General features: G+C 45.3%; 1 protein-coding gene across 2 annotated transcripts in view; it reads left to right on the plus strand.

Moving 5' to 3' along the window:
* Window positions 1-27,758, plus strand: part of LOC138511606 (E3 ubiquitin-protein ligase TRIM39-like) — a 1,024,620-nt gene that overhangs the window by 984,398 nt on the left and 12,464 nt on the right. For both annotated transcript variants that reach the window (XM_069627393.1, XM_069627392.1), the window contains one exon: window positions 10,929-10,982. In XM_069627393.1, coding sequence (XP_069483494.1) covers window positions 10,929-10,982 — 54 coding nt within the window. The remainder of the gene's footprint in view (window positions 1-10,928; window positions 10,983-27,758) is intronic.

The raw sequence follows: 27,758 nt of genomic DNA on the forward strand, positions 1-27,758 counted from the left end.
CCTCTTCACTGACAATTGCCACCATCTACAGGACATCTGGCTCTACCATCCTGTTCCTCTCTGAATGGGCGGATTTCTCCTCCTCTCTCCTCACTACCACCACTAAACTCGTTCACATGGGCGATTTTAACATCCACCGTGACTCCTCAATCACGGCCTCAACTCTCTTCCATGACCTCTGCACCTCACTCTCCCTCTACATTCTCCCTTCTGGTCCTACCCACTTGGCTGGACACACTCTTGATGCCATCATCCACACCAATCGTTCACTCTCCTCTCCACTTATTACCCCCCTCTCCTGGTCAGACCACTCTCTCCTCTCACCTGGGCCCTCTCGGTCCTCTTACCACGTCTCACCCAGCATTGCCAACCTCATTCTCGAACTTCCATCTGATGAAAAGAGTGTCAGTTGCTGCCTTCGCATCTACCTTCATCTCTCCTACCCTACTTACAGACTCCACCTCTGACTTCACTCTCAGCAACCTCCATCTTGCCATTACCAATACCCTTGACATTCTTGCCCCAGTCATGAGGATCCGCCTGAAACATGCCTCTAAGTGTAACAGCTGGTACGACACCGAACTTGCAGCCCTGAAACGCAAGTGCAGCACAGCGGAACGGAAGTGACAGACTTCAGGCTCACCCTCTGACAAACTTGCCTGTCACCTGCTCCAAAGGTAATACAGACTTTCCATCCGCACCAAGAAAATGGCCCAAACCCGGGCCCGCATCTCTAGTGCATCCAACAACACGGATGAACTCTTTAAAATCTGCAGGGAACTTGCCAACCCCTCTGCAGTCTCCTCCTCTCCTCTTCCCTCAAAGGCCCTCCGCAACGCACCGGACACACATTCACTGCAAAATGTCAGGACATCCTGAGCACCCTCGCGTCCCCCTCCCCGTCACCGACCCCCATGCTTCCTATGGCCTCCCACCCTCCCTCTGCCTTTCCCTCCTCCTTCTCTCCTATCAGACCTGATGAGGTCACCAAAGTTGTCCTCTCCATGAGGGTCTCCTCCAAACATGTTTCCCCCTGCTTCTCCAGAACCATTAAGAACAACATTTGCTCATGTTCCCCTGCATTCACTGATTTCTGCAACCATTCTTTTGCTACTGGATCTTTCCCCTCCTCGCTCAAGCACTTCCTTGTGCGACCCCCTCTGGAAAAAACCCTCTTTAGACTTGTCTGGTCCAGCCAACTACCTCCCCTATATCTATCACCTCCTTCCTTGGGAAACTCCTGGAGAAGCTAATCTTCCCCCAATTGACCCAACACACTGACCTTGTTGGTTGCCTCCACGACCATCAATATGGATTCCGAGCATCCAGAGGCACGGAAAATGCTCTTCTGAACACCTGTGAGGAACTGCTTGCATCTCTTGATTCCAACTCACCAGCTGTTCTCATTCTACTTGACCTCTCCTCTGCATTTGATATGGTCAACCACTCCATCTTCATAAAACGACTCCACGATAGCCTAGGTATCTCGGAGCGGGCACTGGATTGGCTGACCTCCTTCCTCAGTGACTGTCTTTCTCCTCCCTCATCTCTATCTTCACCTGCAGCATCTGCCAGGGCTCCAGCCTTTCTCTTATGCAGAGGACACACAAATCTTCTTCAAACTTCCCTCTGAACCTTTTCTTACTTCCTCCATCATTCCTGACCACCTTCCAGCCATCCATTCCTGGTGTACTTCCAATGATCTCTACCTGAATGCCAGCAAGACTCAGATCCTTCCTATTGGGACACCTGCTCCCTCTTTCTGTCCCTCTCTCTGGCCATCTTCTATGGGCTCTCCCCCATCTCCTCCATCCGAAGCCATAAACCTTGGAGTAAACTTCATCTCCTCTCTTTCCTTCATCCCTCACATTCAGGACCTTGCCAAGAAATCCCACTTTCAACCTCCTCAAAGGAGTTCTTCCTTTCCTCATGTTGCCCCAGAAGCTCAATGTCTCTAGAGCTCTGGTTCTTTTTAGGCTAGAATACTGCAATAGCCTTTTCTTTAACCTACCTTCTTCTTCTTTACGACCCCTCCAGCTAATCCAGAATAGAGCTGCAAGATTTATCCTTGTCCTCAAGCCGAGGGGCTGCATCTCTCCAGTCCTAAAAACACTCCACTGGCTCCTGGTTGCTGCAAAGACCAAATTTAAAACCCTCTGCATCATCCACAAGGCTGTCTGGGGCCAGGGACAACGCTATCTACAACTTGCTCTCAGTAAATACTCTCCCTCCAGATCTTTACGTTCCTCCGGCACCAACTCTTTGTGTGTAAAGCCCTTCACTAAACAGCGAGCTGCTGGCAGATTTCTTTCCTTAGCCGGCTCCCTCCTATGGAACAGCCTCTTGCTTCCTCTCCGTCTTGAGCCGGATCACCTCAAATTCCAGAAACTCCTCAAGACTTTCCTTTTCTCGTCCTCCTTCCCTTCCTCCCTTCTTTGTTAAATCCCACAGTTGCTGATATCGGTGACAAGGGCCCTTATGTCTCCTCCCGGGGCCTGGCCTCTCACACCCAATCGCCAACAGCCTCCACCCATCCCAGCACTTTGCCTTGGTACCCACAGGCCTATGGCACCACATGCCTGCACTTACCTATTTGTTGGCACAGACCACTGCATCTAGGCACTTACACCTGCTCACTCCCTAGCACTTCTGTTTTGTTACACCTAGCACTTACCCCCCCAACTGCCATATCCCTTCTCTCTCACTGCATTTTCACGTTCTGAATGCTCACAAGGCCTAGTAGGTCTGCTTCTATCGTTTATTGCTGTATCTGTTCTTTATTCCCATGTCCCCTCCCTGTTGCCCTGGGGGCACTTTGAAACGCAATTTACTTGATGTATAAGTGTCTTACAAATGCACAATAAAATAAATGTTAAACTGTAGACTAATTCTCAAAACACGCTTCAAAAAACACTGTCAGACACTTGAAGCACAAACTTTGAGAGTGTGCCCCTGATAAAATACTATTTCAATGTTTAGATTCCATTTTATACAAGGATTCTGAGCCCAGTGGTGGCACTCTCAGCCTAAAGATGTACCTATGCTCATCTCCATTTTTTAAAACACCCCCTTTTCTTATTCCCAACATTCATTTTAAACAACCCTTATTCCTTAAATCAAGGACTCCCTAAAACAATTAGAACAACTTGATGCATGACATTTTATACCCTGCACAAAACAATCTGACATCTGTGTATTGCCCTACTTGTCTTCACATCACAGAATTTGCACACAGGCTCCTTCTAAATAAAATAGGCAAGTGTGTATGCATTATTTCCTCACTGTTTTTATGTAAACTTAAACACATCGCAAACTAGCTAGAAAGAAAACAGGCTTATGTGGTGCAGGCATTTACTGTGGCATATACACAGAATAAGAGGCATTGGGGTGCTAATGGCCCCTTCCCAGTGAGTTAGTTGTACATTGTCAGGGAAAAGGGCAATCAGTTCTCTCCATTTCACAATTGTGTCTGCCCCAGCCCAGTGATAAAACACAAGATGTAAAATATGCCCAAAAAAATCCCCCCAAAAATCAACCCTTTATCACGGTTTTATAGAGGAAACCCTAAAAACATTTTTTTTAAACGAAGAAATCAACCCTTTATCAAGATTTAATCAGGCAACCTTAACAATAATGTTTAAACAATGGTGGCCATCACGAGGAAACCTTGTGGGTGGCCGCCAATACTTTATTTGTTAAATGCACTCAGGGCCTGTGGCGGCATCAGGAAAGACAAGCAGACGGCTCAGAATTCATTCCACTAACATTACAAATAATCAGAAATCCAGATGCTACCGCCGACTCTAAATTACTTCCACTAACGTTAGGGAAACAAACTTATAGCCAGGGCTTTAAGTGGGCCGGGGCCGGGCCCCGGCAGTCTCCAAAAAGTGGGACTGAGCCGGGACCCTGCCGGGGCCCCCGTCCCACCACACGCAACATTGGCGGGATGCATTATCCCGTCGCGGCGGCAGCCGCGACGGGAGATGCGCCTGTTTTGAAGTCAGGCAATCTGACAGAAGTGGCAGCCAACCACAGCGATGCTGTGCCTGGCTGCCACTTCTGTAAGTCATAGTAACTGCCTCTGGTCACCTCTCGCGCGAGGGGTCACCAGAGGCAGTTACTGTCCCTTTGTTTCCCCAGGTCGCCGAGGCGTCTTTAACCCTCGGCGAACCTGGGGATTCCTTGACATTTTTCGAGGTTTATGAAAGATGGCTTGAAAAGTACACAATTCAAGCCATCTTTTATAAAGCTTTGCCGACGGACAATTTTGTCCGTAGTCAAAGCTTTATAAAATATGGCTTGAATTGTGTACTTTCAAAGTCATCTTTTATAAAACCGAAATGTTTAAAAAAAAATGGCCTGAAAAGTAGGCAAACCGTAAGGTATGCACACACACACATATATATGCATGTTATATATCTGTGTGCGTACCTTACTATGGTTTGTGTACTTTGCAAGCCATCTTTTCTAAACATAGAAATACATATTTCTATGTTTAGAAAAGATGGCTTGCAAAGTACACAAACCATAGTAAGGTACGCACACAGATATATAACATGCATATATATGTGTGTGTGTGTGCATACCTTACGATTTGCGTACGTTTTAGGCCACGCCCCCCAAAAGCACGCCCCCAAATGAGGGCCCCCCCTCGATTTCTTACCCCACTTAAAGCCCTGCTTATAGCTGCCAGCGGCATCGGGGAGCCCGATGCCGCCGCCAGCTCTAAATTAGTTTCATTAATGTTCAGAAAGAAACGTATAGCCGGCAGCGGCATCGGGAAGCCCAATACTGCCACTGACTTAATTACTTTTAATAATGTTACAAAACAAACTCAGAGCCGGCGGCAGCATCAGAAGCCCAAAGCTTCGATCGGCTCTAAATTAGTTTTAAAAACATAAATTAAATGTTTACTTTAGAACATAATATATATTCTCAATAAAAACACATGCCTCTAAATTTTGTGTTGAAAATATATCTTCACAATAACTAATAACACATGGATCTAAATTATACATTTATGATATACATTTACAATAACTAATAAACAATCTCACTGAGCTATATAATATACACTTAAACAAACAGAACAGATTTACCTCTGTAATGTGCAGCAAATAGAACACAGCTTCCAACTCTCTTCACATGTAGAAAGAAAATGACTAACTGGAAACAAAATGGCTTCCTTGTGAGAACCAACACAGAAGCACATCCAATCACATCACTAACTGCACAGCCAATCAGGTGCTCCTTTCATCCAAAACACTAGACCAAACCCCCAAGAGTAACTAAATGTACATTTTCAATGCCATTTTAAAACAAAACGTAACTATTCAAGTTCCGTGGTTCATTTTAAGAAAAACTCTGTAAAATGTAGAACATAACTTGAAAGCTGCAGAAAATATAGATATTTTTATTTTTTATTTATTAAGTGCATTTGGTTACATAGTAGCCTTTTACACTATACAAACGTTTAAAATAAACATTTAAAATATACAGAATATTAAAAACATAACTGTAAACAATTTAAAACAAAATGTATAGCAAAGATTAAACAATTTTGGTCATGCCTGAGCCAGTCTAGACGATAGGTACTTATGTATCCTGATTTATATAACTTTAAATCTTTCCCACACATAATGAAAGCCTGACTGCCGCAATTGTGCCGAGGCAGTTAGAACCCGCAATTCCGCCCCAACTATACTACTCGATAATTCAAGAGACAAGGGCAACCTACATTTGCTATATGCTTTCTCATAGGCACTTGCCAGAATTTCACATTGGGTCAGAACATGTTGGGAGGATTCTATCTGGTGCTTACATAGCCTACAGATTGTGTCTTTGTGGGGAATACCCTCCCAAGCCCCAGTAATTTCCAGGACAGGGAGGGTTTGCATTCGTAAAGTAATAGTAAATCTGGTGGGAGCAGGGACACCAAGGTTTAATAGGTAAGACTTCAGGACTCCTAGTACAAAAGATTGGTAAGAGTATTGTGTGAATTTCCGTAGTGTTGTTAAATGTATCAATGCCACATCCGCAGCACAAGATTTCTCTGGTTTCTTTGCGAGATTGAAATCGACCCAAGATTCGGTGATCGGGGAAACCCCAATTTCCCAGAGATAGGTCCTCACCCTGGAATCCAAATTCTGATACCAGATACTTCTAGAGAATCTTAGGGAATGCTGTCTCATGAGGCCCAAGAGGGGATTTCTCCTCACCAGGTCGTACGGCATCTTCGCCCAGAATTTCCAGGCCGCCAGAGCCCAGAGAGAGCTTAGAGATAGAAGACCTAGTTCCAGTCTTATTGCCTCATCCAGCACACAGGAGGGCAGATTTAACAGAGACAAAATAATCCTGTCTTCGAGTTTAGGTAGAGACTCGACTGCTTCCCCAGGGAAGGCCTCTAAGGCATACAGTATTGCAGGTATAATTGCAGTTTTATATGCTATAACTTTTGCTTCGATACATCGGTCTCCCTGGGCATCTATCCTCTTCCTGAGTGCGAGCCACCTGTGCCAAATCTTATTGGATACATCAACACATATATAAAATATATTTTAAAGCATCAATCAAGTAAAACAACTTTTAAATAATATTAACAAATGGCGGTCGCCATTTTGGAAGTAAAAATGGCTGACACATTCAACACACAATACATTTGCAGCCAAAGAGTGCAGAAAGAGGTGTGTTGTGGGTGGAGATGGGTGGGAATGGAAGGAAAATTGTATAGATTTCACTTAGCAATAGGCAGTAATTTGGGAAACATAGCCAAACTACCTAAATACATCCTCACATATCATCTGCATTGAAAAGCATTACAAACTTGCATTTAAAGCCCCTATTCCAAGGTCTTATGTTAATGGCAATATTTTCTGCTTTAAAGGTAGTGCTAAGGGGGGCCAATAGAGAAGGGAAAAAAATAAGAAAACATTATCTTACAGATAAATCACTTAGTCTAGTTATAATATCCAAACTAAATTCAATTAATAATTCTATTAATAATTCTATAATATCTAAATCTAAAATAATAATAATAATATCTTACCCTATAGCATGACATTTAATTTCTGGTTAATAATCCTCTAAAGACACAGTTTGTATGGTGTGCCTAAAAAATAGTGTTTTATCCATTTGGATTCTGTGAACAGAGATGCAGATATTTGATAACCTAGTATGGGTATCAGGTGGCCAAACACATATTTACTATTATGTAAAAGATGATAAATGGACATACATGTTTAAATATATAAATGATTTGCATTCAACATGTCCAACATTGAATATTGCACATTCATAGCGATTACTCTGGAAGAAATCTAGATGTTCATATCAGTCCCATATATTGTATTCTCTAGGTATTTTTATATAAAATTCAAAAATGATATGTAAGTAATATCATTTTATAAAAATTATATACAGGATAATCTCATACAGCTTCCAGTTTACAGAACTGAATCACTTACTTAGTTATTATAGAAAGGATGTTATTTTTCCTTGCAGTGATTTGCAATGGTTTTGCTGTGTATTGTGGTCAGCCACCATTTTGCTTATTTATATTCACCTCTGTGACATTGTCACACCTCCGTGTGACATCATTGACCTGGCACATACGCAGATACTTTTATTGCATTTTTGTTCTGCCGTTCGTACTGAACCCTATATAGCCATCCATTCCATCCTATATATACAATGTATCATAAAGACAAAGTACTTAGCAATATTGATTAGTAATTCATATGCCTTGACTGTAGAATATTAACTTTGGATTTGTATTTATATAATTAAGAATATTTCAATTTTTGAGGTATCCTACACATATCGTGTGAGAATGCATACTATACTATTGCATTGTTTCATGTTTCTCATAAGCTATTATGCTCTAAAGTTGGTGCAACATATAAATATTACATACCATGCTGTATATATTATCTACTGTGATATTTTGAACCTATTACCTCTGTTTCAATACCATTACTCATTACTGATTAGCCTATATACAGTTATTGTAGGTTTGATGAGTATTTGGATTATCACCATGTTACGCTCATCTGGTCTCTGCGGAGGCATTGGGGCACGGTTGCAGCCCTCCCTGGGGTGAGGTCGCTCGGGGCGACTTCACCCTCTGCGCTTATGTGGTGACTGGTGGTAATAGGTGATGCTGCTCGGGACTGCTCCTGCATGGAGAATAGGGGGTGTGAGTATGCCAGCCTGTGCGCCTGATCCCCTTCAAGACACCTTCTCCCAAACTGTGGCACCCATGGGATGCGCTGTCCCTGGAAAGCTCACCTGTTGATTAGTTCATGCGAGCACTCCGTTCTGCTGCTTCTGGCAGGGGCGCTTGTATGATCTGGACCGAGTTCCTTCACTGGTCCCTTGCACGGGGTAGTCCAGTCCTGCTGCGACTAAGCCACTATACTTCAGGTAAGTGTTCCTGTTTGCCTTTGTCTTTCCTCATCTGTTTTTGTTGTATTGTAAACTTCGTTTTCTTGTATTGCTGTCCGTTCCACTTTTGATGTTTGCTCTTTTGCTTTCTTCCCTTGCAGGTGATGTTGCCGGCCCGGCAGAAGCTGCGGAGCTCGAGGCGGGAGCCGGAGGGAATGAGGAACAAAGCTGCAGCGGTACAGAAACTGGTAAGTTGTTAACTAGGGGGCGCGCAGGGTTCAAATACGGCGCATCCCTAGGACGAATGTTCTAACCTTGTCTTTCTCCTTCTTCACAGGGTCCGAGTTCGTGGATGCAGAGTGCGGTGCTGTGGCATCGGGATCAAGATCACTGGATGTCAGGAGATGAGTCTGCAGATGAAGCGATGAAGCACCGGTTTCCTGGAGGTGAGTACGCAGGAGAACGCCTGGTTTCAAAGGTAAGTAGACTGGTCCAAGCGGCGGTGAGTGTCACGTTGCACGCGAGTGCACAGTAACGCGAAGCACCGGCCTTAAGGATGGAGCAGCTTATATAGCTGAGCTTCTGAAGCCACGCCCACCAGGTTCAGCCTGCCTGCCACACCCGATGAGTCAGCACATGAAGACCTGGCCTAGGGAGCCACACCTGATGAGTCAGCACATGAGGATGTTCTCTGGAATAAAGGCTTTCAGCGCCTGGAAAGTTCTTGTAAAATAAAAGCACTCCTGCACTGAAATAAAATAAAAGTACTCCTGCCCTGAAATAAAGTGTTCCTGCTCACATCAAAAGGTGCCAAAGACGCCAGGACTGAATCCAGCCAGGGCCTGTGTGTTTATGGGTCCCAAAGGGACATAAGTGAGTCAAGTGACCCATTGCCCCCATTACTAGATGGTGTGGTTTTTGTTTTCTGGGGCCTGTGGCCATGACGCACCAATTAGTTTCCTGCAAATTGTTATGCGACACATAGATCTTGTATTCTTATCATAATGAACATATAATGTAATTCATGTTATAAGACATGTTATGTACTATGTGTTATAAAATACCACCAACATCAGATAAACAATATTATTAATGACCTATAACATACAATTATTTTCTATCTATTATTCTATGTTAGACATTCTGTTTATATTTCTTCACATTATCAAGTGTTTACTTGTCAATCCTTTATAGATATTCAACCAGGGACATTGTTATAAGAAAATATTAATTTCATGTTCAATGTTTAATCCCATATATGTTGTTCTCAGTCTGCAGATTATTCTTGCCTCTTGTCTTCTTAGATGTTATTCTCTGTTACCTTCTCTGATATTTGGTCTGATGTGCATAAATCCCACAACATGATATGTTCCTTGCGGTCCTATTGGGGTTCTTTATTCGTCCTGAATACCAATCATTCCCATGTGTTCTCTTATACGTATTCTAATTTCTCTGATTGTGCTGCCTATTTACATTTTTTAACATACACATTGAATGGCATAGACCACCTACGTGGTTCTACAGTTAGTAGCATCCTTAATCTCAATTCTCTGATCATCTTTTGTACTTAGAGTGTTCAGATTATTAGCTGCATATTGACACATCGAATATGTACCCCATCAGAAATACTATATTGATACCCAAACTGGCAAATTCAAATTAATTATCCTTGAAAATAATTTCTCACAAAAACCTAGAATGAGTGTGCTTAGCAAGATTTTCGTAACACACAGACATTACTTTTGTTAACTGAAACAGAAGACATTACGGGGGCACAGGTACTTAAGCACTTCCATAAATATGCAGCCAGATATGCTTCCTACGCTAGAACTGAAAGAAAAGTTACAAAAGTAGCCCCATTTTGACCAGTGATAATGTCATTCACACGTTCCACAAAGCAGTTATCTCAGATATTCACAAGACCATGGACAAAGATGGTGCTATAAATATAAACATAATGTAACAGATGTAGAAATATGTGCACTTGAGAGTTTAATGAAAGATCCAAATGCAATCATTAAAGAAGCCGATAAAGGTTGAAACATTGTAAACTCAAAGGTTTAGAACATCTCAATACCCCAGGTTACTGCAAACAAGAGTACAAAAGGATCAAATCAAAAATAGTGTGGAAAAAGTAGAACACTTATTGCAAAATTGTAAGGAACAGGTTTGATTACCGATTATGATCAAAAAAGTTTTGAATGTAGAACATGCACTAACTCCTACCAACAGTTGCTGCTGTTGTGTAGATAAGATTGCCTGACTGTCAGACAGTTCTGGACGCATTGCTTTCATTGATTGTGTAGTTGTGTCACGGAATGCCACTGTTGTTTGTATAATGTATCATGGGTTGGAGATACAGAGCACCTATTTCTAGAGCAAACCTACCTCTTATTCATTCTACGAATCGCAAAAGGTCGATGGCAGTGATCTGAAGGCGCCCCTTCGAGTAGAAGCCCAATACTGTGGGACTTTGCATCACAATGTGGAATTTAAAGAATACTTGTTCTAATTCTGGGATTTCTTTATTCGTATTCCCACAGATGCTGAAGTTGCTTGTGGGTTTTCAGCCAAAGCTATTTACGATTATGAGGCTGGTAAGTAAATGTACCATCAATTATAACACTTACATCGTGTTTTGTGTCGACAACCCTCTTTAGCATTACTGTTGTTAAAAGGTCTTTCTGTGTTAACATATTATAGCTTCAAAACCCTTCACCTTACATTTGCATGACAATATCCGTGATAAAGGCTACTTAATGTAAATAATTGCAATGCACGAAAGACGGGTTCAAATGTGTGCTAACCCCATATAAATAACCGAAAATCGATGGAAGGAAGTGTTTGAATTAATCATGAACACTGGTAATGCCTCTGAGCCACTTCCAATCTTCTTTACCCTTCAGAAGGGGGACACGTATGTGTACATTAGACTTGGCCTCACCACAAACGTATCAGCCCAGCCCCAACTGCTATGTGATATCACGACTGGCTGCTGCCCAGAAGCAGAAGAAACCACAAACATGCTTAAGGCTTATTGAGCCTGAATAATGATGTGTATAGAGACCCTCTGAACACACCAATATAAAGGCACCATTTTTGCGCCATCGCGTGATCTGCTTTCGCCATTGCCCCTATTTTAAAGTAGAGAAATGCGTGCACATTTCGAAATACCTTGCATTTTCCAATCCCCTTGTGTAAACACGTGACTGAAAAAATAACATGTTATGAAGGAGCAACCAGTCTGTGTTCCAGAAAAAGGAGGCCGTGCAGCAGAAGTGTCATCCAGCGTGGGTGGAAAGGGACACTTGCCCCATGCCTCAGTAGTACCGTATCCATGTGATAAATTAGGAGTTGGCTGCTGCCTGCCTTTGGGTCCTCGAGGACCTTCTGCATGAAGCAACAATGATATAAAGTGACACGCCCAGTGACCTCTGTCTGTGAGGAACTGCCGGCGTTTCTACATGTTTCATTTACCTTCTCTGGCCTTACATAATTATTCTGTGTCAACTCACGTCTAATTAACAAAGAGGTTACATATTGAAGGCCGCTCCTCAGTTTCCAAAATCAGCGCATGCAAAGCCAGGAGTTTGCACAGGCATGTTGTACTGCCGTCTATTCCTTCTTACTCTACCTTCCGTGCTGCTCTGAAAACCTTCTTACTTCAGCCTCAATTGTATTGTGAGTTCTATTATAAGTTATGTTATTTTATTGTATCCACTTGCTCATTTTATTGTACTGTAAATTGGTTTGTGCAGCACCTTAGGGTAAGGCGCTATATAAATAACAAATAAATACAAATACTGCATAGAGCAGAGAGGAAGGTGGGCAGCAGGGACAGAAAAAGACTGCATAGTGCCAAGTTGGTATTTTATATAACGGTTACAAGAGCAGCTTCAAAGCACTCAAGTCAGAGGGGCTTCACTGAATTCCTAGAGGTTTTTTTCCTTTGAGTAGCAAATTCATGAAGTTCCTTGCTCGAGTACCATTTTCCTTCCTGAGTATTTTCATTGTGTTCGTATTCCTTTTCCGTATATGGATAGGATAATAAAAGTAAAGGGTTGGGGGATAAGAGAATATCAGGCTAGTTTAGGGATGACAGCTGAAGGGTTAATGGGGAGGGTTTAGGGTCAATGGGTAGGGGGAGAAGGGTTAGGATAAAGGGGTAAAGGTAAGGATATAATATTAGTTAGGAAGTGTTAAGGTCCAGGGTTAGGAGTGAAGCCTAAGGAGTTAAGGGCTAGGAATGTTGGCAAAGGGATGAGGGGGGTGTGTGGAGAAGGGTCTGGACTGGGTGTGAACTGTTGGAGGTGAAGCATTGGGTGTGAATGGCTGAGGATAAGGATTGGGGGTTATGATTGAAGTGTTCGGGATGAAAGGTTCAGGGAAAGGATTATGTGCTAATGTGCGTGCCGGAATGGATAGGGAAAATGGGCTAGAGTGGAAAATCAATGCTGAACGGAAGGGGTGAAAGGTTATAGGCAAAAACTTAGGGGGAATGTTAGGGTGGTTTGTTATCACGATGGATTAGTGTGACGTTTTAGGGGTGAAGTTATAGGTGAAAAATATGCACGCTTATAGGTAAGGTGTGAATGATTGTAGTAAATGTTAGGCAGCGAGGTGTGATTGCTTAGGGGAAAGGGCTAGTGGTGAATTGTGAGGAAGAGGATTTAAGGGTAAGGGGTTAGGAAGTAAAGGTTAGTATTGAGGGTTAAAGACTAAGCAGTGAGGGCTGATGTGTTAGGGGTGAGATGCGAAGTGTTAACAGGCCAGTCATAAAGGGTTAAGGGTAGGGGATAGTGATGATGGATAGGGAGAAGGGTCTAGGGAAAGTGTTATTCAGTAGGTGTAAAGGTTTAAGCCCAAGGGGCTGGACTAACGGATTAGGGGTGACAAATTTGGGTCAAGGAGCTAGAGGTGAATAATGAGGAGTAAAGAATAGGGCCAGGAGGTTGAATGGAGTGCAAGGTGAAGCATTAGGGGTGATAGTCTGGTAGTGAATGTTAGGGTGAAGGAATATGGGAGCGGGATGATTGTTTCGAAGTGACAGTGAATTAGGGCCAAGGGTGAGGTCCCTTTTTAAAAGTTGGTAGTGACGGGTTTGGATTGAAGGGTCAAAGTAAACATGTTAGGCATATGTGGTAAGGAATATTGTGTTAGAAGTGAGAAAAGAAGGATAGGTGGTGGAGTTTAAGGGGTGAAAACTAGGAGCTAGTAGTGGAGGGTTGTGGGTGAAGGGTTTGTGGTAAAAGGTTGAGGTTTGGGGTGAACAGATAGGTTCAAGGGACTGAGTTAAGGGGAAATACAGGCCCACACTAATATATGTAAAATATGCAGCTTAAGAATCAAACTTCGAGTTAAAAATCAACTCGAGGAAAAGGAATCAGCGAAACAGCTACTCAGGTAAAAGTATGTGAGGGACTAACGGGCTTGATAATGAGAGAAAGCAGGAGGTTGTAGAGAACATCATTTTACGTCCATTACTTGCATCATATGTACACAGACATAGAGCAACTTTAAAGCACTGCTAGTAAATGTAAGAGAGGGAAAGAGAGGGAAAGGGAAGCAGAGAGCACGAGCAAGAGGGGAAGATGGCGAGTAATTGCGACTTCATAATATAGTTCTCGGTTCCTTGCTTGCACAGCGCTTTCACTGGCATGCACCATCTTCAAAGCAATGAGTGGAAAGATAAGAGGCAGGTAACAGGAGGATAAGTCAAAAGCAGGAGATCGAAGTAGGAAACACATGGCGTTAATTCCAGATCTGCGCAAAATGGCCCCTAGTATCATTAACTGCCAGAGACAAGCTGTGTGCAATTTAAATATATGTTGGGCCAATTCTATCAGATTTTGTGTGTCTCTGTATCTATACAAATCTGACAGAAACCCTAGTAATAACTTCCAATGGCAGCCATTATTCACCTATATGAAAACTGGCATCACTAATTTATGATAATTCGACACCCAAATGAAAATCTTTTATGAGCTATTACGCACGTACGTGAGCAACTAAAACCTTAACATTTTGGTATCATTTGTGCAAACTTTGCATAATGAGGGTGGTCACACGGCAAGCCAAGCTGTGCATCTTTATAAACAACGGGGCGATCGAATGTTCCCAAAAGAGTGATTTCTGAGTTTCCATCTGCTCAGACACTCTGCAATGCTGAGTTTGACATTTGTAGCACAACCACACAATTGCATCATAGGCAAGACACTTACATTGGCCCTCATTACGACCCTGGCGGAAAGGGTTTTACGCCGGCGTAAAGCATGGCGTACCTTTCCGCCAGACTACGAGTTCCCGTAGCGCCATGGTGATTTTTTCGCCTGCTTTTCGCAGGCGGAAAAATCCATGGCGCTACGGGACTTGTTGTTAATTACGCCACCGTACGTTACGGTGGCGTAATTAACGCCTTCCCCACTCCCATTATACCCTATGGGGCAAAAATGGGAATGGGGAAAGGTAAATGGGGATTGGGGACTTACCGCCCCGCCAACCTCGGAATGGGGCGGTAAGTCCGCCAACCCCCATGGCGGAGTTGGCAGCTTTGCGCCATGGACCATGGTGCAAATTGCACCATGGTCCTCCGCCAGGGTCGTAATGAGGCCCATTGAGGTTACCCCACTTCAGGGTTGAGGCATGTGTGTCTTGCAAATGACACACGGACGTCTGTGTTGGACAGCAACAGGTGGCCCTGCTCTTGGAAAGCTGTATCTTCAGCTGTGAAGTTTAACCCAGAATGGATGCGCCCCCTCGCCAAGCAGCAGGCGCTGCTCACAAAGGAGAGCTAAAAAAGATATTAATGGTTGAAGTGGACCTATAGAATCTGGCCCCGCAATGCTAGCTATGCATATGGGATGCCTGCTTACTGGGCATATTGGAGACTAGCCGAGATTCACTACCTCGGCATAATGTGGTATGGTTCAGATGTATTAACTAGCTGTAGAAATGTCTCAGCCATGAATGTCTTTGTGAACATAATGGGTTGAGGCAATGATATGCTATCTGAGTATGGTGTGTTAATGCGACAATATGCAATCTGGCCATATTATGATAGCATCACAGAATAAAAACAGCACTTCTGTGCTAAATGAGCACTATAGAATGTGCCCACTAAGGACTAACTGGGCATGAAGGAGTTTGACCATTGTGTGGTCAGTAAGCATCTGCCTCTGATGTTCTAACTTGCCATGATGCGGTACCTTGTTTAATGGATTCAGATCAAGATGAACTAACAGCACATAATGGAATCTGACTATTTTGTGATATCTGTGCAAAATTGAGTCCGGACATTCTGTTTCTACTAGTCTTAATGGAAAATGGGAGTCTTTTGCTTAATTTTTATAAATAACCTGGCCATCTGATGCTACCCAGATTCAAGGGAATCTGATCATGCTATACTTACTTATTAGCACCAGGGACAGGGGAGGCAGCCAATCAGGAGGCAAAGAACATTTGCTGAATCTCCTATTGTAAGTCAGAGTTCCAAGCTGCCTGATGGCTACCTCTCCCGCCCGCCATCTTCCCCCCACCGTCCCATCCCTTTTTTCTCCCTCTCCCCTCCCCCATTTACCTGCAGCTGCTTCTGCTTCCGCTCCTGGTAAGTTGTGGCCGCCATGGAAATGGAAGAGGGGCTCCATATGGAGCCCCGCCTTCCAGATCCATGACGGCCATCTTACTGAAGTTACCAGATTGGCAACCTGGGGTGCTAATAGAGTTAAGACCATCTCCGGCATGCCGGATCGGTTGTTATCGGCCCAGGGATCCTGATTAAATGCCCTCGCTTTGATCGGGCCTTTTATATACGGGCCCCTGGCCGATAACAACCGATCTAGCCTGCCGGATTGGGTCTTACCACTTAATTAGAACCCTTGGAATGATATGATATGATGATATGATTTGGCATTTGTAACGCGCCTATACACAAGTGTTTCAAGGCGCGACGAGGCAGGGGGGGGACAAAGGGGACGCAAGACGACGATCCTACTAGGCCAGGTGTTATTCAGATCGTGCAAGTGCAAGGGTAGAGGGGAAGTGAAAAGTGCAAGGGGATAGGAGAGGGGAAAGTGCAGTACAGGGTTAGTAGAATAACAAGATAAATACTAAGGGCCAGCTGGTGGCAAGTGCAAGGTAAGTGCAGACAAGTGCTGGGAAGGGGGGGGCTGTAGGGATACAGAGACAGTCCCGATGTGCAGGGGTTGCCAGGGAGGCAGTGCAGGGGAGAGTGGCTGGGCCAAGGACCGAGATCGGTGAGTGGCCCAGTTGCAGATTCAGTGCAGTTTCAGTAATTTTAGCAGGGGAGAGGGGGAGAGAAAGCGGTGGCAAAGAGGAAGGTTTTGAGGTGCTTCCGGAACCAGAGATGGTTCTCCTCAAGTATCAGGGAGGCAGGAAGGCTGTTCCAGAGGGAGGCCCATGCTGCAGAGAGAGATCTACCCCCAACTCGTTGCTTGGAGAAGCGGCTGACCCTGAGGGAGTTGGAGGCGGATGAGCGAAGAGCTCGAGAAGGAAGATATTTAGGAAGAGAGAGTTGAAGGTATTTTGGCCCAAGGCCCAAGAAGGCCTTGTGGACAATGCAGAGGGGTTTGAACTTAATCCTGGCAGCCACTGGGAGCCAGTGTAGCAATTGCAGTCCTGGAGAGATACGGTCCCTGGGCTTGAGGCCAAGGACAAGTCTCGCAGTCCTGTTCTGGATGAGTTGCAAAGGGCGGAGAGTAGAGGCAGGCAGATTTAGATAGAGGCTGTTACAGTAGTCCAGGTTCGAGAGAACCATGTCTCTAGAGACAGTGAGCCTCTGGGGGAAGGAGAGGAAAGGAAGGATACCTCTGAGGAGGTGTAGCTGGTAGTGTGACTTCTTAGAGACGTCAGAAATGTGAGGAGAGAAAGAGAGTGTGGAGTCGAGGATGACCCCGAGGTTTTTTGCTTTGCAGGTAGGAGCAGGACGAGGGCCAAGAGAGGCCGGCCAGAGAGCTGCAGGGAAGGAGGGAGTGGGTGTGCCGATGAGTAGAATCTCAGTCTTACTGGCATTAAGGGAGAGGTCATTTGCGGCACACCATTCCTGGATAGCAGAAAGACAGTCAGAGATGAGGGAAGGAGAAGAGGAGGCCGAGGGTAGCCTGAAAATGAGCTGGGTATCATCCGCACAGCACTGAAAGTTGGGGCAGAGAGCGGCGATTCGGTGGGCAAGAAGTGCCAGATACTGGTTGAACAGCCAGGGAGAGAGGTTAGATCCCTGGGGGACACCACAGGTAGAGGAAAAGATGTCAGAGAGAAAGGACCCCAGTTGGACCTGGGAGGGTCGATCAGAGAGGAAAGAGGTCAACAACGCCAGAGCCTGACCAGTGATACCCAGGTTATCACGTAGACGGTTGAGCAGGATGGTATGGTTGACAGTATCAAAGGCAGAAGAGAGATCAAGCAAAATAAGAACACATGGAGTGTTAGAGTCAAGGTTCGAGAGCAGGTCCTCGTGGATGTTCAGGAGAGCAGTTTCTGTGCTTCTGGCAGCTCTGAAGCCCGACTGATGGTCATGAAGACTACCAACAGATTCGGTATGGAGATTGAGCTGTGAGATGGCCAGTTTCTCCAGGAGCTTGCCCAGGAAGGGAGTGATAGAGATTGGGCGATAGTTAGCCGGGCAGGAGGGGTCGGAAGAGGGTTTCTTAAGAAGGGGGTGCACAAGGGATTGCTTGAGGGGGGATGGAAAGACTCCAGAGGTGAAGGAGTGATTGCCGAAGTCAGCCAGGGCAGGAGCCAAGGAGTCAATGTGGTCCTTGATAGTTTTGGAGGAACAGGGGTGGACCTGTTTTGATGAGACTTTCATAGATCGGACTTGTCTCGAAACCTCATCAGCAGAAAAAAGGGGAAAGGCAGAGAAGAAGGGAGGAGGGGGGTGCAGAAGGGCCAGAGGAAGAGCAGGGAATAGAGGGGGGGGGTGTTAGGAGGAGAGTGAGGACAGGATGTCCTGAGATTTTGAAATGAAGTGAGAGGCCACTGCCGTGCAGAGGGCCTGGGAGGGGACAGGAGAAGTAGAGACTGCAGCAGGGTTGGCCAGCTCCTTGCAGATTTTAAAGAGTTCGGCCGAATTGTTAGATGCCGCAGAGATGCGGGCTTGGATAAGGGCTCTCTTCTTGGTGAGATCGGAGAGCCGGTATTGCCTTTGGAGCAGGCAGCAGGCCAGTTTGTCAGAGGATGAACATGAAGCACGCCATTTCCTCTCTGCCAACCTGCACTTGCGTTTAACGGTGACGAGATCCGAGTCATACCAGGAGTTACATTTGGCTTTGGGCTTCATGACAGGGGCAAGGATATCAAGAGTATCAGATATAGCAGAGTGGAGCGTGGAGAGGGCTGTGTCAGGGTGGGAGTCAGCCGAAGGGGGATGAGGGGGCGAGAAGGTGGCATCGAAAGCCTCAACTGACACGCACTTCATGGGTCGGATGACCGAGAAGGAGGGTGGCAGTGATGAGGGTGGCTTTGCCTGTGGGGTAGGGAAGGTGAGGTGGGAGGATAGGAGAAAGTGATCACTCCAGGAGAGAGGAGTGGAGAGAGGGACAGAGAGGGGAAGTTCAGAAGAGATCAGGGCATCAAGAGTGTGCCCTGCAGAATGGGTCGGCCCAGACGGGAGAATAGAGAGAGAGAGAGAGAGTCGCAGAGGTTGCGAAAGAGTCCAGAGGGGGGACAGGAGGCATCCAGGTGGATGTTGAAGTCTCCAAGAAAGAGGAGTTGAGTGGTTGAGGACAGTATTGAGGAGGAGAGGTCCGCCCACTCGGAGAGGAAGGAGGAAATTTGGCCAGGTGGCCGATAGATAGTAGCCAAGGTAAGCGAATGGCTAGGAGAGAGAGAGAGTCGGCAGACAAGTCATTCAAAAGAGGAGTAAGTCTGCGTAGGAGTGACAGTGGCAGGGATCCACTCAGGGAAGATAAGGGCCACACCTCCTCCAGCCCAGTTGGGCCTGGACACAGAGAGGATCTTGTAACCGTCAGGTAGGAGTGTATCAAAGCTGGTGACAGAGCTGGCCGTGAACCATGTCTCATTGAGACCGAGGACATCAAGGTCCAGTTCCTCAAGAAGGCGACAGATGTCAGAGGAATGTTTGACAGCAGAGCGAGAGTTTAGAGTGGCAATGTGGAGAAGGTTGCCATCCTTGAAGGACTTCCGGGGAGGGGTACAGATCAGAGGTACGCCCTGCGGAGCTGAAGAAGGAGCACAAGATAGGGCAGGGAGGGAGGGTGGAGGCAAGGTAGCCGAGGACATAGGAGGGGGGACAGCAGGAGAGGAAAGGAAGTTGATGAGGCGCGGGAAGCATCTATCAAAGAGGTGAAGGTTGGCCTGAGGGCCTTGGACCAAGACGGTCCCATTAGCGTAGACATTAATGATGGCCTTAGAGGAGTGGAAGGGGGCCAAGAGGACATCCCAACGGGTGCCACCATTAATGGGAGAAGAGGAGAAAGGAGAGAGCACAGAGACCATATGAAGGGTCCATAGGTCTGGAGAAGGCACGAAAAAGAGGATGTCAGTGAGAGTTTCCTTGGAGGAGGCACTGGTGTAGGTGTCAGCGATAGGGAGGCCTGGGTTGGAGACCAGGATGTCTGTCCTTTTTAAACTTTTTCCTACCAGATTTAGCGAGGAGAGCAGGATAGTCAATGGAGAAGCAGTTAGAGAAGATAGGCGAGATAGAGAGCACCATGGAATAGGAATGGGGGGGGAGACAGATGAGAGCAAGCGGACACAGAGTGAGCGGCAAGCTCTAGTTATCACATTCAGAACAACAGTGAACACGGTAAATGAGTAATAGGTACCCAGTGGAGAGGCCACCTAAGATTAAGAATCCTGCAAGGGGAGAAAAAGCCCTACTTTACCACAAATTGCTGGGGACAGTGAACACAGTAAATGCGTAATAGGTACCCAGTGGAGAGGCCACCTAAGGTTGAGAATCCTGCGAGGGGAGAAAAAGCCCTACTTTACCACAAATTGCAGAGCACAGTGATCACAGAAATGATCACAGAACATTTTCATTGGACAATCTGAAGGCTGTAAGAACTGGCATAGCTTTCAAAACCTTTATAATGCTGCTTTCAAAGGCTACCAGCAGCGGGCCTATTGACAATTCCCTGTGACCATCCAGGCGGATTTTTGTACTGCAAACTTCTACATACTCTAAATAGGCCATACATTTTAAAGAGCAACACAGGCTATAAAAGCTTTATAGACCTTGCCCTTCAGCGATACCAGGAGTTATGTGCCCGTACGCTCTGTTGAATGCACTTGCTCCCCTCAGGCCTTTAAGTGTGACTTCAGGGCCCATACCCATTGTACAGCCCTCAGGCTAGGTCAATAAATCTTAAGTAACTCATGGCCAGATTCCATAATGCAAATGAGTATAATATTGTGTTCACAACACTGACAAAAATGGAATGGGGCAAACATGTGATACTTAAGCATACTGCAGACCTGCTCAAAATTATATTTTGTTATTGCATCTTATATCATACATTTTTGTCATTTTTATGGTCTTTTGGTGCTTTGGTACTGAAAACAAATGGGTTGGGTTTAATTTGAAGAGGCATAAGGAACAGTACAGTGAAAGCCAATTATGGCGCATTACCTGGACATAGCAATCATGTTGTTCTAAGCTGGGCATCAAGGAACTGGAAGTGGTATGCTAACTGGAAATGACTATTATGATGATGTAGTAACTGGCTATAATGGAAACTGACCATAGTGTGGTAATTGAGAAAAAAGGAAACCGACAATGAAGTGCTTGCAGTGCCTAATAGACAATTGCCATAATGCACTAACAGCATATAATGGGAATGGGCTACAGTGTAGTAAATTGGCACAATGATGTCAATCGAGGGTAAACTAATTGAGCATAATGGAATCTTGCTCATGCGGCACTAACTGGGCATAACGGATTCTGGTTTCATATACTAATTGGAGATAATGGCCCTCATTACAACACCGGCGCTAAACCATGGCGCTATTAGCACCATGGTTGGTGCCGGTGTTGTAGCGAGTCCGCCATGGTTCAATGGGGAATTACCACCCCATTCCAAGGTTGGCGCGGTGGTAATTCCCCATTGAACCATGGCCCTTCCCCATTCCCATTTTCGCCCCATAGGGCTCTATGGGAATGGGGGAGGCGCTAAGTACGGTACCGCAAATTGCGGTACCGTACTTAGCACCAAGGTCTCTTTGCGGGTCCCTACTTTAACAGCAGGTCTAGACCAGCCGTTCAGGTCGGGTCCCGCAAAGGGACCTCGTAGTAAGGCGCTAAGTGTTTAACGGCGCCGCAGCCTTTTACGGTGCCGTTAAACACTTAGCGCCAGGGTCCTAATGAGGCCTAATGGGCCTCATTAAGACCCTGGCGGAAGACCATGGTGCTATTAGCACCATGGTCCATGCCGGTAAGTTACCGACTCCGCCATGGAGAAAGGGGGAATTACCACCCCATTACAAGGTTGGCGGGCGGTAATTCCCCCTTCCTCCATGGCCCTTCCACATTCCCATTTTTGCCCCATAGGGCTCAATGAGAATGGGGAAGGCGCTAAGTACGGTGCCGCAAATTGCAGCACCGTAATTAGCACCAAGGTCCCTTTGCAGGTCACTACTTTAATGACTGGTCTACACCAGTTGTTAAGGTCGGGTCCCGCAAAGGGACGTCGTAATTAGGCGCTAATAGGTTAACAGCGCCGCAGCCTTTTCGGCGCCGTTAACCCATTATCGCCTGGGTCGTAATGAGGCCCAATGTGTGGTACTAAGTAGATATATTAGATTCTGGCTATGATGCTAGATGATATATATATATTTTTGTTACCATGATGTGCCAGGTGTGCACAATGAAATCTGACTATAGTGGTTTAATCAGGGAAACTGGAAACTAGCCATTAGGGCCAAAATTTATTAACTAGGTATTCTGGGTGCTGATGAATTGCCTTCTGGCCAGGATGTAAAAGCCTTGGCTTTTTTGATTTTTATGAATAAATAAAACGATGCGGGTAATCCTGTGTCTGAAAGGGTAATCTGCTGATCAAATTCTCCTTTCAAAAGCTCCGTGCCAAAAGCATAGTGTGCACTTATGCCTTGCTGTATCAGTATCCTGATCTGGAGCGTCTGCTCTACCAGTGGATAAGAGCAGGTTCAGAGGTCACAGGTGCCCATTTGACAGCTGCAGTGACGGCCAGCACAGCACAGCACAGGGGCTGCATTTAACATATGCACCCCTGAATCAAAACCATAATGATCATAAGTAGACCATGTTGGTACCAGGATAAATCTGATATCAGACATGTGCCAGCTTCTGTGAGCCAGCTCAGCTGTGGAAGGTGTTGCGTATTCTGGCCATTCAGGCTGAGCTTCCAAAAGACGGGACAGGAACCTGAATGGCCATGTCTCTTCTTTGATTTCTTTGTGAGGGTAGCTAACTCCCTACTCCAGATGCAGCCACACAACAGGTAGCTGTCCTGGGCCTAGGCATCAAAGGAGCAGACCCATTCAAAGGGAGTAGCCTCATACCAGTGTGCTGCATTTATAAAGGATTAATCCTAGTGCAAAGGGGTGGGGTTGGAGTTAGCGTAGACAGGAGATCTCTATACAGTTGAGGAAGTGTTCCACCATCTTTTTTTCTCTCTGCCTCTCTCTCTCCTTCCTGTCCTCTCCACTTCCTCTAGACTAGAGCAAAGCCCTTTGGGGTGTGATGTCAGATGGGAAAGGTACACTAATTTCAATAGCAGGGATTGGACCAAAAAGGCAGACTAGCTTTATTCCAATCACCAGTGGGCATTTACCTTTAAAAGAAGCGGTTGCACGCCACTTTTTAAAATAATCTTTTAGACTTCAGACCTTTAAGAAGATTTAATTGGACCCTGCTGGGAGAGCAGTCCTTTCTAAAGTCCTCCAGTTGTGAGGTGTAGGCAGGTGTTCCAAATCAGAGGCAAGCTTTGTCCCCTAACCATCTGCTTCTCTGCGAGCCACAATATTGCCTTCGACCTCACAGTGCTGCAGGACCCCCGAAGGTCTGTGTCAGCCTCCCCATGTTTGGGAGCCCAGGAATGAATCTTGGCCTTACAGCCAAGATCCCTATATTTTCGACATCAACCACTGGTAACTGAGATTCGAGTGTATTTGTTATGTTATGTTATGTTATGTTATGTTATTTTTCTTGTACCGCGCCAAAGCCTGTAGGCATCCAGGTGCCGAGAGACAGAAGAGTGCAGGCTACCAGTAAAGGAAAGGTACTAATAGAAGAGATGGGTCTTCAAGTGTTTCCTGAAAGCGAATAGGTCCCCGGTCTTACGCAGTGTAACCGGCAACTCATTCCAGGCCTTAGCGCCTTGGATGTGAAACGCTCTGCCAAGCCCGCGGGATCGTTTCACGCGGTGTTGAACTAATAAGAAATCGTCCGCTGATCTAAGTCTTCTTGTGGGTTGGTAGACATTTATAACATCTTTCAGATAGATTGGTGCAGTCCCAAAGACGCATTTATGACAGATGGTAAGTATCTTAAACCGAATGCGGGCCTCAACAGGAAGCCAGTGTAGTTTTTTCCTAGCTGCGGTAATTGGCTCTGAACATTTCATCTGAAAGATGATACGGATGGCTTTACTTTGTACTTTTTGGAGTTCATGAATGTTGGCTTTACTTGCCCCACATAGAAGTACATTATAATAGTCCACACGTGGTAGAATGACAGCTCTCACCAGTATAGTACAGTTTTCGATGGAGACAAGTGGGGCAACCTGTCTGAGCACTTTGAGATGGTAATTGGTGCTCTTAGACATAGCTGCGACGTGAGCATCACAGTCTAAGCTACTCTCCATGAATGTGCCTAACGTTTTAACTTTCTGTATGATCTTTATGTCACTGTCATCAATCCTAAAGCCTGAGTACACCTGGTCCAGTTTAGTTAATGCCTGGCAGGGTCCGAAATAGCATACGCTCAGTCTTTGAGGCATTAAGGCAGAGCCAATTAGTAGACATCCACTTTTTTATCAATTGATACACCTTGTCTACCAGGTTTTGGTCAGTATCATGATTACCAGTGATATCAAGGACCAATTGGAAGTCATCCGCATAGTTGCAAAAGAAAATCTGAAAGAATTCCAATTCATTGCAAAGGGGAAGGATGTAGATATTAAACAATGAAGGGGAGAGACAAGCCCCCTGTGGAACTCCACAGTTCAAAAGTTGTGGTTCAGAGGCACAGTCCCCCAGTGTACCTGGAATCGACGACCCTCTAAAAACGCTCTCAACCAGTCTATGGCATTAGCAGCGAGGCCCCCGACTGACTGGTTTCTGTCAAGAAGGATGTTATGATCAAGCAGGTTGAAGGCTACTGATAGGTCCAACAACATCAGCAGCCCCGACTTACTTTCTTCCAGATTAGAATGCATAAAAGTCTGCAGGTCCAGGAGGGCACTCTCAGTGCCATGGTGGCTTCTAAAGCCTCACTGCTTAGTGTGAAGTATATCAGCCATCTGAACATAGTCCTGCAGTTGGATGGTTGCTACCTTGTCTATAAGTTTAAGTAGAAACAACGTATTCGTAATTGGCCTTAGGTTGGCTGCATCAGAAGGATCTAGTCCGACTTTTTTTTTAATAATGGTGAAACTGCAACATTTTTTAATGGCTGGGTAATTTTGCCTGACCAAAAGGAGGCATTGGTGAATCTACATAGAAAAGGTGCAAACTGTCAAATTTGTCACTGAGTTAACCATCAGGACCCTTCAACGCTCCGTTCGACTCTGTTCGCCTCCACGCCATGGCAGCTGATGCACGTTGTTTTCACGACTGAAACTAAAGAAGTATTGCTTACTTGCATTTCTCAGAGCACCATTTGAGCCCCCAGCTTCCTCATTGACACTCGAGTAAGTCAATAGACCCAACCCTGGTGTCCCCCCAAACAGCGACTTCCAAGCCTCTGCAACTGAATCGACTCACCTGCGCATTCTTGGTACCAGCTTGCCATTGTTGAAAATCAACCACCGAACTGATCCTGGTGACTGCCTAATCCACACAGCTTGAGTAGATGCTTAATAACCACAGCTAATTTTTATTTGACACCGACTCTATGCCAGCTTGCCACTATATCACTGCAACTGCTGCGTCCTCGAACCAAAAAGAACCCGCAAACGATGCTGTTGAACCACCAAGACAATTGCGAAGGTTTTAATACTGATATCTGCCCCCCCACCCCCAGATCAATCTTTGAGCCCTAGAGACTGGCTGCCTAATACTTAGCCCTTTTTACAACATCAAAAAATAGCCTTTTTGAACATTGTGGTCTTATAATTGTGTCTTATCCCCGTCTCATCCACCAGATTGCTGCATCTATTCTATCTTTGCATATCATATGTCCCTTCTACAGCGGTGGGTTTTACAGTGGTATCTAGTAAGTTGTTATTGTACATGTTGCGTTTGATTGAGGTATATAGTTTTATAGAAACTTAATTGGACATTCCATTATTTTGGACTGTTATACTTCGCTGTTTGGGTTACTGCTGAACGACGTGCACATCCCTGTCGCCAGTAAAACTTCCTTCGGCCCACGTTACCACAAAAAAAGGTGAAGGAGGTATATCTCTTAAATGCACCTGTTACTCAAAGTCTGTACTGATAACGGCTTTGCCATTGTTTGCTTCGCCCTGCTTTCAATGTATGTGCTTGGCATTCTTGGATTCTCACATTGCCTATAGACCAACAGAAAGAGGATACTGTGTTTTTGATGGAAGGCAGTCCCATATACGTAGATTAATGTCCTGTAAAGGGAGTTCGCTTTGGGAATGGTAGTCCTTGTCCCCTTAGGGGGAGTCACTCCCATTGAGGTTCCACTTGCCTAGACCCCTAGGGAGGATCTTGCAGAGCGGGCTCGCCCCTCTAGCCTCAAAGGGGGTGGATCCCCCTTGGGGAGAAGCGATGAATACCTCATATTCGTCACACTACTCTTTTGAAATATGGAAACATTCATCATGTCTACTCTTGCTGCTCTCAAAGCAGAACATTTAAACATGTTCTGCTTAGATAGAGGATTGCCATCCTCTGGTTTAAAGGCTGATCTTATACAGAAGCTGCTAGATCATCTGGAATCTAGGATTGTTCCTTTGCCATTAGGTAGTGATGCAGCAGATGCTGGGGCGGTTCCAAGGAGTAGTAATGGGTGTGTGGTTACTGCCACTATTGAAAATGCAGTGGAAGAGGAAGAGGAGTCTTCTCATGTCTCCATGTCAACTTCAGAAGCTGAAACCTTGTTTGAGCTTTAGAAAGAAACACTCAGACTCAGAGAAAAGGAGTTAGAGTTTAACATGGCTAAGCATAAGTTTGACAGGATATAAAGACAGAAGGATAGGGATCACCAGTTGAAGTTGGCCAAACTACAAGGGTCTCAGGGTTCCTCAAGAGATCCTGGGAGTGGTTCTGCATCCTCGTCTCATCCACAATTTCCTAAGGATCTGCTTGGTATGTATGATGTGAAAAAATATATCATTAATTCGCTAAGAGCTTTTAAGTATGCTTGTCAGGTCAGCAGACTATATTATTCTGTATGCAGTGCTATTATGGACATGTCTAAAGCTGACAGAAAAGATTTTGACAGACTGAAGCAGGCTCTCCTCTTAACGATTGGGAAGACTCCTGCCCAATACTTGAAGAGGTTTAGAGAAGAGGAAAACAAAGATATTAATACTTAGGTGCCTTTTGTGGCAGATTCCTTGAGCAATTTGAGTGGCTAAGTAAAAGACCATAAAGTAACCACTTTTGAAGGCATTATGAACTAGGTCATGCTGGAACATATCTTTGCCTCTTGTTCCCCTGAGCTTAGGCAGCACTTGGCAGAGTCAAAGAAGTTAGAACCCAAGAAGCTGGCCATTGCTGCTGAACTTTGGGTTTCTGATAGAGTGCCCCATAAGGACAAGCATGTTTTGGGTAAGCATGAGGAGTGGAAAAGCAGAAAGAGAGTGAGGAGTTGGTCGACTGACAAATCTTCTTCCCATAAGGCCAACAAAATGTTCCATAAGGAGAATAAGCCACATGAACATGGAAAGAGTAGTGCCACTCAACATCTCAAGCACGAGAGTGGACATTCTAAGCCTCTCTATATACACAAATCCAGTGGATGTTGTGTAGCCTGTGGAGCAAATGACCATGTGATAGGGGACAGCAGATGTAAGGGTAATACCTTGGGGGTTACTCTGTGAATCTGGCACTTCCTTATGAAGAGGAAGAGAGTATCACAGGGGTATCCTTCTCTTTAGATCCCTTGCCCAATGGTGAAGGATCTGAAGTAGTTTTCATTTCCATGGGAACCTGGGATACTAACATTGCTGGAGCTTCTACTCCCATACCTGTCCATCTCCATAATTAAAGACCTAGAGGAT

Source organism: Ambystoma mexicanum, chromosome 6p, assembly GCF_040938575.1.
Source record: "Ambystoma mexicanum isolate Mex_15411 chromosome 6p, UKY_AmexF1_1, whole genome shotgun sequence".
Taxonomy (NCBI): domain Eukaryota; kingdom Metazoa; phylum Chordata; class Amphibia; order Caudata; family Ambystomatidae; genus Ambystoma; species Ambystoma mexicanum.